This window comes from Alligator sinensis, unplaced genomic scaffold (genome assembly GCF_000455745.1).
Source record: "Alligator sinensis unplaced genomic scaffold, ASM45574v1 scaffold472_3, whole genome shotgun sequence".
Taxonomy (NCBI): domain Eukaryota; kingdom Metazoa; phylum Chordata; order Crocodylia; family Alligatoridae; genus Alligator; species Alligator sinensis.
In genome coordinates this window covers 397,164-415,500 of record NW_005842852.1, presented here as the reverse complement: position 1 = coordinate 415,500, position 18,337 = coordinate 397,164, and the positions used below count along the sequence as shown (strand labels likewise).

At 43.2% G+C, this 18,337-nt stretch overlaps 1 protein-coding gene across 3 annotated transcripts in view; it reads right to left on the bottom strand.

Annotated features, from left to right (window-relative positions):
- Positions 1-18,337, bottom strand: part of PLCE1 (phospholipase C epsilon 1) — a 336,566-nt gene that overhangs the window by 6,235 nt on the left and 311,994 nt on the right. For all 3 annotated transcript variants that reach the window (XM_025191703.1, XM_025191705.1, XM_025191704.1), the window contains 9 exons: positions 16,620-16,751; positions 14,157-14,450; positions 10,890-11,053; positions 9,751-10,012; positions 8,908-9,026; positions 6,077-6,205; positions 2,937-3,149; positions 970-1,131; positions 553-771 (listed from right to left, as the gene is read on the bottom strand). In XM_025191703.1, coding sequence (XP_025047488.1) covers positions 553-771; positions 970-1,131; positions 2,937-3,149; positions 6,077-6,205; positions 8,908-9,026; positions 9,751-10,012; positions 10,890-11,053; positions 14,157-14,450; positions 16,620-16,751 — 1,694 coding nt within the window. The remainder of the gene's footprint in view (positions 1-552; positions 772-969; positions 1,132-2,936; positions 3,150-6,076; positions 6,206-8,907; positions 9,027-9,750; positions 10,013-10,889; positions 11,054-14,156; positions 14,451-16,619; positions 16,752-18,337) is intronic.

The window sequence follows — 18,337 nt, the reverse complement described above, 5'->3', positions numbered from 1 at the left end:
CACTCCCTCACTGCCACCTCCAGGGAGCATGAAAGGGGGGGAGGGCAGGGCTTCGCCTCTCTGTCTGCTCTGTCGCTGCTGCCTCAGGCCAAGGGGAAGAGCGATGGGTGAGGCCATCTGCTCCATCGCTGCCATTATGGTGGCACAGTGCCGCCACTACCTCCTGTCCCGAACGCTCTTGTAGTACTCTGATCAGTTGATTCAGACAGCCCATCAGAGTGTAAACACAGTGTTACTGACAGACAGACAGATTAAGGCTTTTATAATATTACAATGGGTAAAATATTCAGCCTTCCATTCCCACTCTGTCTTCTTGGTAGCTTGGAATGACCAATTCTGCAGTTAAGGGGGGAGCGTTTTTTGATGAGTTACATAATTTAACCATGTCGCTTGTACAAAAATGAAGCAGAATCAACTTTATACTTTCAGGATGAAACAAAACATGATCTGACCTCTCACCATGTTCCTTTTGCTAGGACATGTTATTTGCCATTCTCAGATGTTGCTCACATGCCACTTGTGTATTTTACAGAAGGGTTTTTAATCATTTACCTGAACCTGTTCTTTCAACTTCAGGATAAATTTCCCTGCTCCCTTCCACTTGCTCTGAGCCTGGAACACACACTCTTGATCAGAGAGAATCCTCTGAGATGGTTTAGGTGTTGAAGACTTTTTGTTTGTTGGCTCTTTTGTCACCTCTTCTAAGAGGACATAGTCATTCGGGTTGGGATTGTTCAGAATGCTGTAGGAATACTTGGCTTTGCAAAGAGTCTGTTTAAAGAAAAGGAAAGCAAAACATAAGGAACCCAGTGTGTTTACTGGGCAGATTCCCAGAAATGAGGGACCTTCAATGAAGATCTAGCCCAGTAACTATGAAAAAACCCACTTTTTGTATGAAACCAAACTTATGTACATGGACAGGGAACTTTTACTGACTGGAAACAAGAAGCAGGAAGATATGTTTCATACCTGTTGTATAACATCTTGAGCTGTGCTAAATCGGGGGGTTTTGATCACAGTGCGAGGTTGCTCTGGGGAAACATCGTGCACTTGAACAAAGAAACTATCATCCTCAGAGCTGATATTTGCTTCTTCTTTTTCCTCTTGGAAGAAGTTTCGCTCATTCAAATTCTGCATTAAAAAGTGAAGAGAAGGAAAAAATCAGAAATGTGCGAGATCAGAAAAGTACCAATGATTGAATTTAGAGGAGGCTCTTATCACATCCTAGGAATTCAGATTTTGCTGTTTCTATGGCTGCATTTCAGTAAACACAATTGTTCTCTATAAACATTGGCCAAGTTAACACTCGCAATGTGCATTTCTGAAACCTGTAGTGCTGTGCAGAACCAGGAATGGGCAGAGGACCAGATGGCTTGGGGTTTTTTTTTTCCTACATATGTTCTTCCAGCTAAATGTTTAATTTGTACAGTTGCCAGGGAGAAAGGAAGGTGCTGTGAGCCTTTTTGTTCCCTGGTACCTTTGCAGATACTTTGTTTCTAGTCCTGAGACTGCAAGTTAGCTTGTAAGCAGTCTTAAAGAGAGAACAGCTGGTTGGGGAAAGAGCCAGAGCCATTTCCTTTTCCCTAAAGCTCACATGAGTCAGCACCCCAACTGGAAATTTTCTCCAGGCAGTTCTTCATGTACTTCCATTGCCTAAAACAGAGATTGCTATGCTTTGGTGTTTTCTAGAACAAAATCCTCAGCTGCTCCTAGATGGCTTTTAGCTTATGTTTTTAGGGGAAAAAAGAGCTTGAGCTTTGTATGGAAAGCAACTGAACAAATATGGAATTACTAGACAATTGCCTATCAAGAATGGTGGGGGGAGGAGGCTGGGATGGGGTGCCACCACCTAACGCCCCATGCTGCCACTGCTCTGCCTCTTGCAGAGACCGGGGTGGGTGAGCTAGCCCACCCTCTGTCCGGTCCTCCGCGCGGTGCTCCCCCACGCTTGGAGCACTCTGATTGGCTGTCCGTCAAGCATGACGGGGGGAGCGGGCAGGGCCGGAGCCCTGGGCCCTCCCATCTGGGCCGGCTCCCCCTTCGTCCTGCTGCGTGGGGTCCAGGCCCAAGGGTGGGGAGAAGCTGGGGTGGCAGCGGTGGGGGGGGCGCAGCAGCCTGGCCTTTCCCCTGGCTCGGGCCCAGTCCTCCCCTGGCCCCGCGTCAGTGCCGATGCCACAGCACGCCTGCTCCTCCTCCCCGTGGGGGAGGGGTGGGGGAGAAGTGGGCCTGGGCCTGAGGGGAAGAGGAGGCCCGGTCCCCACGCCCCCTGGCTGCTGCTGCGACCACATTGGGCTGGGCCCGCAGTTCCCCCACCACGGCAAGCCAGCGTTTCCCCTGCTTGGGCCTACTGCCCCCCACTCCTATATTGGGCCTGGGCCCATTCCCCCCCTGCACTGGGCCCGGGCCCACTCCCTTCCCCCCCATCTTGGGCCTGGGTCCACTCCCCCCTGCATTACCTGCAAGGGGGGGTGAAGCCAGCCCTGCTGGCCTTGCCCCCCCTTTATGTCCGCTCTTGTCTCCACCTCCAGGAAGCACGGCGGGGGGGGTGGTGATTCCCTGTCAAGAATGAGCGGGGGAGCCCCGGGCCCCTTCCTCCTTCCCTCCTGCTGCGGTGTGGGGAAGGGAGGAGTAGGCCCGGGCCCGATGTGCGGCAGGATCAGGCCTGAGGGTGGGAAGAAGCTAGGCCGTTGCAGGCCCACTCGGGGATGGGAGGAGCAGGCTTGGGGTCAATGCGGGGGACGGGGGTGGGGAAGGAGCGGGCCCGGGGCCAAGGCGGGGGAGGAGACTGTTCAGCTGTTGCACTGATTTTCAGTTTTGTACATAACAATGGGATTAACTTCCAGTTATCAAAACGGATATCATGCTCCTTTTGTCTCTCTTCAGGTCATCATTTTTAGCTACATGTGTAACTGACAATTTTCGCAGAAGAGACTTACTTCCTCTCGGGTTTTAAAGAGAATTCTTCCAACATATCCTTCTTCAGGGAACCAACTATTTAAAATCTGTACCAGCACTTCCTCAGGACCAATGAGTCTCTGGAATGGCGGTTTCTTGCAGTCACTTTTTTCTTTAGATATAAATGATTTTTCCTCCATCAGAAAATAGTCTGCTGCACACGATGATTCGGTGCTCTTTGTGGAAGCCAAGATCTGAGACAGAACCAGAACACACAGCAATTTGAATACTAAACATAAACTCTATTCAGTAGTTATGAATGAATCTGCATAGAACACACTTTATCGACCACTTGTTCAATAACCATGACATGCACAAGCATTTCTGATGTGCTGTTTATTATTCAGTGCTCTTATTCTAGAGTAATGTATTATTCTTTTAGACTGAGTAATTCAGTTATTACAGACAAGGCAATACAGTTTAAGCTTATTTCTGTGCATTTTGGCTGGCCAGACAATCTATTCATAATCCCAGGACAGTACAGTTTTTTCCCACTGCTAGAATAACAACCCCTGATGAGTTAATGGGTTTTAGGTTTTTCTACTCATGAACTTAGCCCTCTAACTTTTATTCTGTATTTCTATGATGTTCTTACATAAACAGTTACACAGAAAAGCTTTGCCCTTGTGACAAGGGCAACCAGCTTAGCCGGTCATTTGGAAAAAAAATTTCTTCTCATATCTGTGGGCCAAACATTGAAATACTAACAGCGAATATGCTGCCTGAGCAAGTAGTCAGCACCAGAGAAGAACCCTTGCTTTTAACAGTTCAACTTTTAACATTGTTCAGTTGCTCACAGGTGACTAACTTCTGTTTGTAGTTCTCAAACTGACTCAGTCAAGCAATAGTGTACAATAATCTCAGACAAGAGATGCTATGGGGGGAACGACTGGAAGATAGGACAATAGTGTTTGTTATATCAAAGCTTGTAGTACTTGAGCTTACCATTAACTATTAACATTTACAACAAACCGAAAGAGTGATGTGACATTTTGACTGAAGGTTGCCAAAGCATCAGCCATCCCATTGTGTAGTTTGAAAATGGGCTGAGAGAGGTGAACAAAATAATTATGCAGTGAGCCAGATCTTGGCTTCTATTATACCTGCTTTGCCTCACTGGCAGCAGGAAGGCACAGCTGATTCTTCTGACATAAGTGTGACTAGGTTGTGTAGCTGTTGAACACCACTCTATTGCAAGCCTTTGAATGAAAGTGTGTTAACAGAAAAGTTTCACTGTGCTCCTGCAATTCTGTTCCAGACCAAAACAGTGCTCTGTTTCTAAAGACCAGGAAAAAGACCCTAAACTATGCAGATCAATCATTCCAGAACACAGAACCTTATCTTTGACTGTATGTGCAGAGACATTGCTGTATTTTGTTAGGATTATGAGCTCTGAGCTCTTGAAATGAAGACAAGTATAAAAATTAACATGTTATTGTTCTGCTTTGCAACACCTTCATGTTATTAAAACAATTTCCCAATAACACACTAACATGAAGATTGTGAAATAAATTCAGTCAGCAGGCATTGTTCCTGCTTACACTTTTTCTGAATCTAAACCTCTCTGCTCTGTGAACTAAATTCAAGTATAACTGTATATTTTTGTCTTAATCAGCATTTATCACATCCACATACTATGGGCTAGAATTGAAACAAGCAACTAGAAGAACAGAAAAGGCATCTCAAAATTCGGATGCATTTCAGAGCTACTGGAACCTCAAGTCTAGAAAAAACTTGGTCTGTGGACTTTCATATGAAATTGTTTCTGGCCAGGCCATAAATTCTTTTCAAATAGCTCAGTGCTTTCTCTGAAGGTAATTTGGAAAAACTTCTACAATTAATAGATGATGTTTTAATGTGCATTATATCACTAGCTTGACCTTTGCCACCAGAAGTCCCTCCCAGAAATACTCCTTCAGCAAGGGGTTTTGCCATCTCAGAACCAGAAAATACCAAGTTATATTCTAAAGGGCAAACATCTAAACCATTCATTAATCTGATTTCAAAAAATATTTTTGTTCTGGTTTACATGTGTTCATGTAGTGTACATAGAGGTGAGTATGTAATAGCTTAAAATGAAGTCTTACTCATATATTGTTTGGGGTGTGAGGGAGGGTGTGGGTGTGTCTGGGGGGTGGATAGGTATAGAGTGTGGGTGCGGGGTGAGGGAGCATGTGGGTTTATGTGTGGATATGAGGGGGGTGGGTCAGTGTAGGGGGGGTGCATGTGTATGGTGGGGTGTGCTTGTGGAACTCACCCTACAAACACACACACACACACTCTCTCTCTCTCTCTCTCTCCCTTCCTACACCCTCCCCCACCCAAGGTACCAGTGCATGCTCCCCGGTCCAGCGATAAAACCAGAAGCCATGTGGTGCTAGAGCAGTGCAGGGGCAGTAAGCAGGAAAATGGCTGGGGTGGAGTGGGGCTGGGCTGCTGCATCCTGTCAGTTCTCCCTGGGTCCTATTGCCCCTGGCTTCTGTCATCTTTGACAGGCAACCAGGAGCAGATAAATATTAATTTTCTAGATATTTTAATGACCCTGAAGGCTGTATTTTGCCCGCCCCTGCTCTAAGTGAAGGCCAAGTTGAGTTCTACCCTTGTTGAGCTTGTAGGGTAAGGTAGCACGGCAATAAGAAAATCTTATCATGCTCTTTGCAAAAGGTCTTATATCTAATCTGTACAAAACCATGAAAGATAGGAGGAAATCTTTGAAGAACTGAATTTGTTAATACCTGAAATGTTCTCATGTAGAATTTCTAGTTTAACTAAATAACCGCATGCAACTCCAAATAATTTTAGCAAACTATTTATTAAACTAACTAATGCAGATTGCAGACTGCAGCAAGAAATGTTACTGAACTGCATTTCATAGTTAAAATGTCATTCACCAGAGGCCAGGTATTGGAAAGCTTCACTGATGGTGTAGGTATAGAAGGTATTTAATTCCTTGGGAAAAAGACTTACAAAGCAACATGTTATTCTCTGAAATAGCAAGAAAAATATCGGTAACAATTTTACTGCATGCAGTGATTCTAATTATAAGCATGTTAGATTGTGATCAGCATGCAACTGGATACTGTAGATTCTGGTGAATATAAGGCAAGTTGAGCAAACTTACTTGGTGAAGAAGCTGTGCTGCTGTGGTCCCTCCACTTATATTAAAAACAGTAAAAGGTTCTGGGCCTAGAATCCCATGAATTGTAACCTTGTATGTCACTGAAGCTCTCCTCTCCTCTGTGTCAAACAGCTGTTCAAAAGACATTTTGACCAATTTTATTTAATTGTTTTAAAAATATTGGATTATACAGACAATGAAAACCCAGTCTACAGAAGAACCTGCACAGGGAGCTTTCTTATTAGTTCAAGACTCCTAATCTATGCATTAAAAGAACCTGCAAGCTGGGGCTGGAAGTTGAAAACAGAAAAAGTTGAATAGGAAATAAGGCAAATATGTTTAACAGTGGGGGTAGCTAGACAGTGGAAGAGCTTCCCCAGGGATTTGGTAGATTTTCCATTACTTGATGCGTGTTTATTGGCTGAATCCAGAATTTACTGGATGAAGTTGTATTGGTTTATGCTGCAGACTATATTCCCTGTTTAATCTGTTTGCTGCCTGTCAGATACACATTACTTGACACACTAAAGATGTTAGGCAGCAGCAAACAGATTAATAAGCATTTAAAAATAAATACAAATCAATTTAGAAATCCAGTGCTCCTGCCTGCCATATATTAACTGTATCACAGCTTGTACCCAGTTCAGAAACAAGTTCTGTCACAGTGGTGGAATCAGAAGACAGAGTAGTGGGGGCCACCCTTTTTGGTAGGCATATCACAAGTTAAGCCCTGTGTCTTCCCCAAATGCCACTTAAATCCTGGATCTGTTGCTCTGCCTGCTCCACTTCCTCATCTGCCATGTGCCTCATACATAGGTTGCGCGTGCCACTTGTGGCACATGTGCCCTAGCCTGGTCACCCCTCACTTAAATCACTTCTGGTCTCTAATGAACTGCTTCTGATACATTTGTGAGGAAACAGGCAGACACTGGACAACCTAGTCACGATAGAACGCAATCAGATTTAAGGATCAAACTAAGTTTTACCTGTAATACCACTTTTAAGGTACCACTAGTGAAACATACAGCATAAGGAGCAATTGCTAGATACGCACTAAGGTCAAGATTTTTTTTTTTGGTCAATTTAGGCACGTAAGCTGCAAATAGACACACTTTCAAAAGCATTTAGGCACTTAACTCCTATGGAAATCAGTGGGGATTAGACACATAGGACAGAATTTTCCTGCAAAAATGTGTAAGTGATGCAGGTTTTTTTTACAGTCAAAGTCCCCCAGCAGCCACACACCATAGCCTGAACTGCATGTACATAGCTAAATGTCTTCTGCAACTGCAATCCTGCCCTATACAACTAAGTTAGTCCCTACTGAGTGTGCTTGGAAGTGATTCAGTACTGTTCCCAAGACACCCAAGTTTCTGCAACTGAAGTCAAACAAAAATGACAGCCATTCACTAGTTGACAGATGGGTGTCTGTGTATCCCACCTTTTGCCCAGCAACCTAGTAGTTAGAGCACCCACCCACGACAAAGCCAGTCTGGGAAAGCCAGGTTCTAGCTTCACCTGCACTTGTGGAGATTTGACTTTCGATTGCCCACACTAAAAAATAACAGCCTAATCACTAGGACACACTTGACAGCATGCCTGTGCTGAGGCTAAGAGGGAACAGAAGGTGAATACATTATATAGCCTAGGCATGTGGCTCAGGGAGCCAGCTTCTCACATGAACCTTTGCTTCCATGATTGTACATTTTGCATTATGGTGTTGCTGCGCAAGCATATATGGAACTGGGACATAGACAACCTTCACATGCTTGAACTTCCCCCTGCTCAAGCTGATGGAGGTGGGCAAACCAAGGACTGCAGAACTATTTGTTTTCAGATCACCTTGGGCCCTCCAGGCTAGAGTCTCTTTCCACTTGCACTGAAATAACTCTACTGGGCTAGCACCTCCTCTCGTGACTGAAATACAAGCTAGACTAGTGCATATGCTGGCATGACTGTATGTACCAGTGGCTGTGTTGCATTTGTCATTAAGGAGTCATTGGGTAAAAATGCATAAACAGCCTTGGAAACAGGCTAGAACCCTCACCCCCTTCCCCTTCCAGGGCTAGGCCCTTCAAGTTAGGCTCCTGCTTGCATGCTCACTGGACTCATGACTCTTGCTCTTGGCTGCCCAGTGAACCAGCTTCAGTTGAAACAACTGTCTCTACCCACAGGTTGGAAGTTTGGGCATTATGCTAGGATATCAGAAAGGTGGGTGCAAAGACATTTGTCCTGGGCAAGTGTACTAACTGCTAGGCAATATGCGGGACGAGCCTTATGTTGGCATCTTTGACATATAGCTGCCCGCCCAAATAATACAAAGTCTGCTAAGATATGTATGCTTTATTCAGTCAGAGAAGTAGGATTCTGAGTAGCTGGACACTTGTTTTAGCACAGGCTAATATTCCCCATTGGAATAAATGGAGCAGCACATCAATACCTGAGGATTTGTCTCTTGGAGGTCACGGCGGGAGGGTGTTGAAGTGCTACCCATTGAAATGAATGACAGAACTGGATGCCTGACCCCTATGGGGAGGTAAAGTAGACTTTACTTCCAGGGGTGCACAAGCTATGTACTTTTAGTACCTATTTAAAAGTAGCAGGGAACTACAAAGGTAGATAGGGGTCATTGCATCAGGACCTTATCAGGCCTTGTACCTAGTGGCTGAAATAATAGGATTTAACCTGTAGGTGTTTCTGGAAAGCCCATCAAATGCCCATTTCCAATTTTAGTTGCCTAAACAATGGTTCTAGTTGTCCACATACCATCATAAACAATTACTCATTAGGAATACATGAACAAATACACCTGACATCTACAAAAGATAAATTACCAAGGAGGCAGGCATAGCATTTCCAGAGGAATGTTCTTCCATCCTCCGACTGTTTACAAACAAACTTGAGATTTCTAAGGCTTCATTATGCAGGTTTCGCAGCTGGACATGTCTATATCCTGAAGAATATGCAATTGGGACAGCAACAAACACTGGTCAACCTTACTGTATTAGAGCAGGATACATGATTAGTGAGCTGAAAACATGAATGTTCAAGCATTTGGTATTGGAGCTCTGTCGTAACTCTCACAGTAATCTGCCCTGCGCCTGCTGGGAAGGGCAGCCTATTGATCAAATAGTGCTGTATTACAATTCCCATGGAATGCCCATCAGGCAGTGGGGAGGCACTGAAACACCCTTTTCACCTGTCAGTCCTTGTGGTGTGTTCAAAATACATTCACACACAAAGGCACAAAATGCACTGCAGCTGTAGACAGGACTGCAGCATTTACTTTGATCCAGGGTGATGGATGAATGTCCCTGGGCATGTAAAGATTGCTTTGAACTGCTTGAGAGTTATGTTGCATCACTAATCAATTTAAATGCTTTTTAAAATATTTGCTTCTGTAGAGGAAGTCCTGTGTGACATGAAATTACTGTGGCAGCCTCAGCACCTTCCTTTTCATCCTCCTTTCAAGCACACCTATGGAACACAGAGCACAGAAAGGCCGTCCCTCTGCCTTGGTTGATCCCATTTGCTGCAACAGCCCCTTGGGACAATGGGCAGCCTGCATATGTATGTATGAACCAGCTGGCCGCAGCACTGAACTTGATCTGTGCTGAGCACCTGCAGCTTGCTCAGCATCTGGTCACTGTGTACAAAGTGGGTGCAAAGTGTGTTACCTCTTTTTAGAGCCTTGAGTGGAATGATTCTTTGCGCAGTTACAGCTGAGCTATTGTTTTCCACAACTGCAAATCGAAGAAGGACCAGATCCTCAAAGTGAACTCGGAAGAGAAACTGTTCATTCCACATAGGGTTGAGAGTATTGCGATGAATGGGTTTAGTGCGGAAATGGCAGCTATCCAAAGGCATCCCAAGTACATCAACTTCAATGCAGGGACTTCCTGTACTGTTGCTTGGACAAACATTCTGTCCAGACACAATCTGCAGCCAGGAAGTACACAAAGTAACCACTGAGTGGGGTCTTTTTTATGTTACATTTTCATATGAAAGGGATCACAGGCTAGTGTGCGACACGCTGAGCTACCTGCAACACTGCTGATGCTTTCTGAGTGCCAAAACAATGTTAGAAGCAGAAAATCTTAACCCCAATAGAGTTGCTAGGGTAACCTTCCTCTCTGAAAAATATACCATGAATCAGGCATGGTATTGTGCAAAGTAAATGAAATTTGATCCAGAAAGAATGAACGTGTAGTCTAGAAAAATAGGATCAAATTTTCCTCATTTATTCTAGGATAACGTCACCACCTTCAACAGTATTGCTCTGATGTAAATGGATGACTTGAGTTCTAGGGGTCTCCTATACTTTTGTGAAACATTCCAACAAAGGTATTATTTTCAGAACAGTTTCTGACATAGCAGCTGCTAAGTAGTATTGCCCAATTCTGTTTTTTTTTAATTATTTAGGCAGTGGGTTGGTGGGGGTGGGTTGTTCATTTACCTCCATTTTCTCCTACTGCTCGGTACAAATATGTATAAAGTCTTTTCAGTATAGGGGAAACAAAACCCTGAAAATACCTAAGCACCTGTGTAACTTTAATGGACAGTCTCACTCTAAATGCTTGCAGGTTCGGGCCCCAATTGATGACAGCATAGAGGAAACAGTGGAAATTTCTGGAAATACAGTGCTGCCATTAAAACTAACATTCCCACCCTAATTATGTTGATCATAATTATGACACATAACTGTTATGGGTACACTAAGTGTGGTGGTCAAATTGGCAGCCTCCCTTAAAAGCTGTAGTTACACACTGCCTAATTTCTATATTGGACTTTTCAACATTTCTTTAAAAGAACTTACCGTTAAAGCGTAGATTGCTGGCTCCACATTATCCAGATCACGTTCTAAAGGACAAAACTGCTGGTACATTGAACAGTTCTTATCCCACTGAACAGGAGGTTTCAAAACATATCCGCAGCCACCATTAGCCTCAAACATTGCTGCATTAAGTTGCAGAGGGAGATCTACAAAAGGAAAGCAGCCAAAATTGAGGAACAGTAAAGTCCAGTGGAAAGCTAATAAAATTACTATTTTAAACATTTTTCAATTCTGTAATTACTTGCTTAGCTGTTTTTCCCCATTTTCTAGTGTTTGCTTTATTCAGGGCCTTGCCACACCTATTCACAGTATTTAGAAAGTTCTCTGAGATTTGAACTAAATGCCAGCTGAGAGGGGGTGGGGGCAGCAGGGGCTCCCAACACTCCATGGGATTATGGGGTATTGGTTTTTAGCCGTGTTAGTCTAAGGACACAGGCAGACAAGGTTCTTTGGGTAAATCTGATATCTTTTATTAGACCAACTCAAATAGTTGAAAAAATTCTTCTTAGCAAGCTTTCAGGTATAAATACCCTTCATCAGGCTTAGGAAGCATCTGCAGTTAAAGCACACACCAGCTGTGGATGCTTCCTTAGCCTGATAAATGATATTTATACCCAAAAGCTTGCTAAGAATTTTTCCAACTACTTAAGTTGGTCCAATAAAAGGTATCAGATTTACCCAAAAAACCTTGTCTGTCCATGGGATTCTGAAATTCCACGTCCAATCTCTTCTTCCTCCTCTCTCCCCATCTCAATAAAGGGGTGTGTGTGGCTCTGACAATGGCCTTGGAGTCAGCGGGTTACAAGCCCAGCTGTGGGTCTGGTACTGCTGCAGGTTCCAACAGGGACCTGATTGTGCCTGGGACTTGGAGAGGGCCTTGAAAGCTGCACAGCTTGCAGGCTTTCCTGCCTGTTCTCCCTGCTTTCTACCTGCAGCCCTAACCAAAAGGGAAATACTTCAAAATATTTCAATATACCTTATTATACTAAGGGGTACTATTAGCCAGTGGGCTGGGCCCATGGAAGCATTTCAAAGGTGTCTAAAACCTTTTGTCATATCTGTCGATACTCCTGAAGTCCTCTTTTACATAAGGATAGATTGTCATTAGCCTTAACATGATTGCACTCAGGAATAAAAGAAGGTAAGTTCCCCCTACAAACCTTCTACTGAACATGAGTTTTACACAGATCACTGATCTGCACACTGAGCACTCTGTAGTATCTGCTCACTCCTGCAAACAAGTACACAAAGGGTGCAACTACACAGGCAAGTAATGCTATATGGGTTTACTGTGCATGAATTTACTGTACAGTAAACCAGTCCTGGGTAGGCATTTAGATGTGTGCTACTGCGCAGTAAATATGGCGTGGTTAATTTGCTACCTGCATTTGCAGCCTTTCTTCAACTACCTGTATGGGGGTTCCAAAGAGGACAGAGCTAAACTGTTCTTAGTGGTGGCAGATGACAGAACAAAGAGCAATGGTCTCAAGTTGCAACAAGAGAAGTTTAGGTTAGATATTAGGAATAATTTTCTTGCTAGAAGGGTAGTAAAACACTGGGACAGGTTACTGAGAGAGGTTGTGGAATCTCCATCGTTCCTTCAAAGTTTTTAAGACCTTGCTAGACGAAGCCTTGGTTGGGAGGATCTAGTTGGGGATGGTCCTGCTTTGAGCAGGTGGTTGGACCTCCTGAAGTCCCTGCCAACCCTAATTTTCTATGATTCTTGCACATCTGTACAGCCCTTTTTGTGCCAGGAGAAAGGCTGTTCTCTCAGCACATACTGAACGTTTGTACATGGCCAGAGACACGTAATAACTGCCCAACTGTACATATTAACCCCATGGTAAGTGCAAAATAAGCTGTGGTAACTTACCCTTCTTTCATTGAGGGCTAAGCTATCATGGCATAGCTTCCACTTACCATAGGTAGGAGGATAAATACAGGCAATTACTATGGGGCAGCTGATATGTAGTAGGGCTGTGCAAAGCTTCGGTCCCTGATTGGATTCAGCAGAAATTCGGCCCAATTCGGTGGCCAAATCTCTGAATTCGAATCGAATCAGAGGACCCTTTAATCTCTGAGACTCAAATCAGAACCCTCTGAATCAATTCAGAGAGATTTGGAAAGATGAGGCAATTCGGACATAGATGCAGCTTTAAATTATTTCTCTACATACCTCTAGGTAGCAGGCGGCTCATGAGTGCTGCAGTGCTGGGGCACATGGAGTGTCCCAAAGAAGCACGGGGGGCTCCCCAGCGCGCTCAGCAGCAGACTCAGAAGTGGACCAGAAGTACTTCTGGTCCACTTCCGGGTCCAGAGGGGAGCACACTGGGCTCCCCCCGGCCCCGCACCCTCCCTCAGCTCAGCGACTGGTGCCTCCTGGGTCTGGAGGGGAACCCAGGGTCCCCCCACGGCCGATCGCCGAGCATGTGGAAGGCCCCCTGCACTCCTGTGGGATGTTCCATGTGCCCCAGCATTGCAGCGTCCACAAGCTGTGCTGGTACCTGGAGGTATGTAGAAGAAACATTTAAAGCTGTGTCTGTCTCTGAATTGCTGATTCTCCAAACCAGCATTGAATCTTCAGATTCGGATTCAGCCTAATCGAATCATGGACAGTGATCCGAATCAACAAATCAAATCACGGTCCCTGATTGGGGTCGAATCCGAATCCAAGACAATTAGGGCCTGCTTCACACATCCCTAATGCCTAGTAAAATCCCTGCCTCTATCTTACAATTAATTATTCTGTGTCACTACTCTTATGCAACTCCTCTTATGTGCGTGTCCTTTATATATTATCATGCACATATATATTTACTCAAACCTTCAAGTCCTTCAAACCACAATATAGGTTACAAATGTGTATTTTTTCTGTTTATAACTGGCTGTATTGCAAGTGTTGTATCTCTCTCTATAAATCTATGAACACAGACAATCATAGTAAGTAAAGGAGCATGGTAAATACAAATCCATAATTGAGGGAGGAATTATAATGGTTATTAATGGTTATTAATAATGGTTTTATTTATATAATGGTTATATACAATAGTTATATGATGACTATAACAATGGTTTTGTGTGTGTGTGTGTGTGTGTATGTATATATATAGATATAGATATAAAAACCATTGTTTATACAGACACACACATACATACATACACCCCCCTGTTATTAATAACCATTAAAAACATTAATAACCATTATAAGTTATGCAAAACAAGCCAGTATACATGAAAAATTACCCATACCATCTGTTTGGTAGTTAAGTGCCACCAGTTGTATTCCATGGAGCCAGAAGATAAGAGGATGGGGATTTGACGAGTCAATGCGTGTGGCAGCAGGGTATGTTCTCAATAGCTGAAAGGCGGTATGCTGAATCAGTTTCTGAGAATACCGTCTGCACAGCCGTTTGGCAGCATTTTCATTCAATGAGGAGATATGATAACATTTAGGTGTCCTTATGATTGCACTGAGAGAAGTTGTAGGGTTGAAAGAAGGAGAACAAGGTTCTTCCCAGGTCTGCCGCACAACATCAAAAGGACCTGAAAAATAAACATTACATTGAAATTACAGCTGTAGATCCAAAGTCTCCAAGAACCAATGTATATGTATATTTTGGACAGGATAAAAATAAATGATCTCTGAAACCACATAGTTCAAATATGTATCATATTGCTTACACAGTAAAAGAAGTAATGAAAGATAACATAGGGCACCTATATATGAGCACAGAGGCTGCTCTGATGTGTTGGAATTCCAGTGTGTCAGAGCAGATTCAATTAATCAAGTCTGTTGGAGCATGGCAATTGCCATGCTACAGCAGCCTCCTATGTCTCATGTATCAGTGTCCCTGCCCTTAAAAATGGCAGCAGGGGCACCTGAACTAAAGCTTTTCAAACAAGCTTTTGTTCAAGTGCCTCCACCGCCATTTTTAAGCACAGAGATGCTGATACAGGAGACACAGTGGCGCTTTAATTAAAGCAGCTCTTAGAGCTGCTTTAACCAAAGTGCTGCCCCCTGCCCTCAACCGAGCATGTGTAAAAGTGCCCATAATAATTAAATACTAAGACTGAAGAAAGGTGTAACTTTTTAACCATTTTAAAAAGGGAGGGAGAGTTGCCAGTCGGTGCACACCAGCAAATTATGTTATTATGTTGGCATGTTCATATAGTGATACCATAGTGAGGCAAACTGCTATAAATTTTACCCTGGATGAAACAGGGTTAATGTTCCCATGGCTTTGCTACATTTGTAGTGCTATAGAAGTATGTAGATGTAGCAGTTTATACCAGTGTCATTTGACACTTATACAATTGTTATATCTGTCTCTACCCTAAATGATACTGTGACCAGGCAGATATTAGTAGTTATTTTATTTAAGATATATTTGAATATCAATCACTTACATGAATGAAACAACATATTTAATGTGATAATAGAGAATGGTTGAGCAGTTTAAAATGAGTCTCGTTTCCTAATCCACTGCTAGGAAACTTTACAATACTGTGAGTTACTTACAATACAGTTATTAATTAAAAGGAAAAAATATTAACTATTTTAAAGGCTACTTATTTATGCTACTATGCTTTTTTCAAAACCTTAATATGTTTTCAGTAAAAGATGAAAGGTCAAATATAATTGGCTGATTTATCACCTTTCCATAGGTGCCAAGAGCTAAACCTATATATGGTATTAAATAGGATAAGTTCCTCACTGCTAAATGTAGATCCTGGCAAAGGGGTGGTATCTCTCTTCCCACGTTCACTCTGCAAGTCCACTTTTAGAGAACATAAAGGTCACCAGTGTAGAAGCTGGGGAGTTTAGATGCTCCATGGTTAGGCAACATCTGAGCAGAGGTTTCATGGTCATAACTTTTGGCTTGGACAGAATTTAATTCTCTGTTCAAATCTAGTCCCATAGGCCACTTTCACCTTTGAAAATCTCCCATATAATTTAAAGTGAGGTATCAACATTCAGCCCACAGTTCATATCCAACCCTCAAAGCCCTATCATTTGGCCTGCCCTTCTGTCTGCAGGACATGGACTGGATATGGAGCAAATGGTAGGGGGCTGGATCTGGTGTACATGCTGCCTGCAGTACCTGGTGTGGAGCCAGATCTAGGGCACATGCTTGCACTTAGCCCAGGACCAGATCTGGTACTTGCGCTATACACAGCACCTGACATGGGGCTGGATCCAGCATGTGAGCCAGTACCTGGTGTGGGGCTGGATTTGGTGCACACCCTGCACACAGCACCCACATAGGGCCAGCCCCACGCACTAGATCCAGCACGGGGGGTCAGTCTGTGGGCACAATCTGGCCTACAAACAGGCACCACGCTACTCATCCGGCCAGTGGGGCCAGATGAGTTTGACACTCCTGCTTTAAAGTATAAACTTGATTCTAATGTAGGTCTTTATAGTATAAGGCATGTTACTTGAAATATGTTTTAGTTTTCTGTCATTCAAATGAGCAATTAATTAATTAATTAAATTAATTAGCAAATTAGTCCTAATTAATATTCCATTACTTGATAATCAGTACTTTATTTATACCGGAATTGTTGCCTGCTAATGTAAAATGATTCCAGAGTATGAAAGCACCATACAGAAGCAGATAGTGGTAGATCTTTAACTGTTTGGCCTGGTAAACGTGCTAGACTAGAGTCATTCCACATCACATGCCCAGTGAAAGAAGATGCTGAATTTACCTTTTCCAGATGCTTTGGCAAGTGTTGCTGACTCTCCAGGGCTCAGCCTGCCAGGGTTGTTTCCAAAAATGGACTTCCTGCTTTTTCTTTCCTTTCCTCTGCTAGAGCCAGATGGGTTTAGAGTTGACAGGCCTGTTCCCAGAAAGTAAAACAACTGAGCCAAAAAACATGACCAAGAGGGCATGACATTTTCCATAATTTTTCACACTATTTTTGAAGCACTAATACTCCTGTCCTATAGTGCATAGGGTACTAGCATATTATTCCCACTAATGTAATACACTTAACCTATAGCATAAATAAGAAATTCAGATGCAACAGAGACAAAATTTATGATATAACTGACCAAATATTTATCCTTGGATGTAAAGCAGGAAATTAGTATTTGTCTCCTATTACCAAACAGCCCCAATCAACATCAAGACAAATGCTATAATAATAGTTTCAATAAATCCAGACCTAAAGCATATTACCTACATAACTAATCTGTTATACTGGGAAATTAAGACAAAAAGGTACAGGATATCCGGGGACGCCTGACATAATGTTGCTACGTGTTCAAGTGAACCCAACAGCAAGACTTCATGATAACCCTAAAGGACAATCCCAAAGCACTGCAGGCTCATTTACTAGTTGACCCAAATTCTTTTCTATATTATGTCCTATTATTATAATTATATATAATTTCCATTTCAATGATGGAAAACACACGTGCCAACTCTATTAACTGTTTAATGCCTGATGTGTTTTGTGATGCTCTAAAACAGGGGTGTCCAACTTTTTTGAATGCGGGGCTGGATCATGAACTTTTTATCACCCAGTGGGCCAGCAAGCTACATTCAAAGACCTCACAGGAAGGGTATCACATCAGGAAGTGATGTCACATGACCTTTGACACCAATGAAGTTGCAGGAAGTGACAATGAAATGGGTCTAACCAGTTCAAAACTCTCCCTCTAGCATCCACCTCTGCCACTGTTCAGGACAGGATACTGAGCTAGATGGACCATTGGGCTGACCAAGCATGGCACTTTTTATGCTCTTCTGTTCTTTGGCTGAGCTTCCAAACTATGGCTGAGATTTGCAAAAAGGGGTAGACAGATATGTTACAAAGTTGTCATAAAAGATTTGGAGACCTTTAAGTCCGATTCATTTTAATGGAAGTTGGCCTTTTGACTCAGCTTTGAAAATCTCAGCCCAAGGTGCCAACCAAATAGGTAAAAATATATTTTGCATTTCTATGCAGTGCATCTATGTGGGGCTCTCCAAGCATTTTACAAACATTAAATGAACCTCAGGACATCCCTGCTTTTCATAAGAAATGTGGTGGTGAGGACATTCTGGGAACATCTCTCACTCTCTGTGTGTGATCTGTTTCTACTGTCCTTGGACCACCCTAGAAGGGCCCTTACTGCCTCATTTACAGTTCAGAGCAGGTAAAGTATAAGTGGGTAGGAAGGGCTTATTTTTTGGCAGCAGGTTTGAGTGGCTTGAAGCTAGTGAAGATGTACCCACAATTAGTCACTGACCAGAGTGGGAACACAGTTGTCCTCACTTATTAACATGGCTCCAAGGCCCTACACTGTCTCTGCCTACACGTTGTTCTCATGTCCTCTTGCTTTCCTAAATCTCATGAGAGTAGAGGATTCCCATCATGCCTCCTGGACTGCCGTCACCAGCTAGCTTTCCTGGTTCTAAGGTTGTGCTTCTGACTCTTTC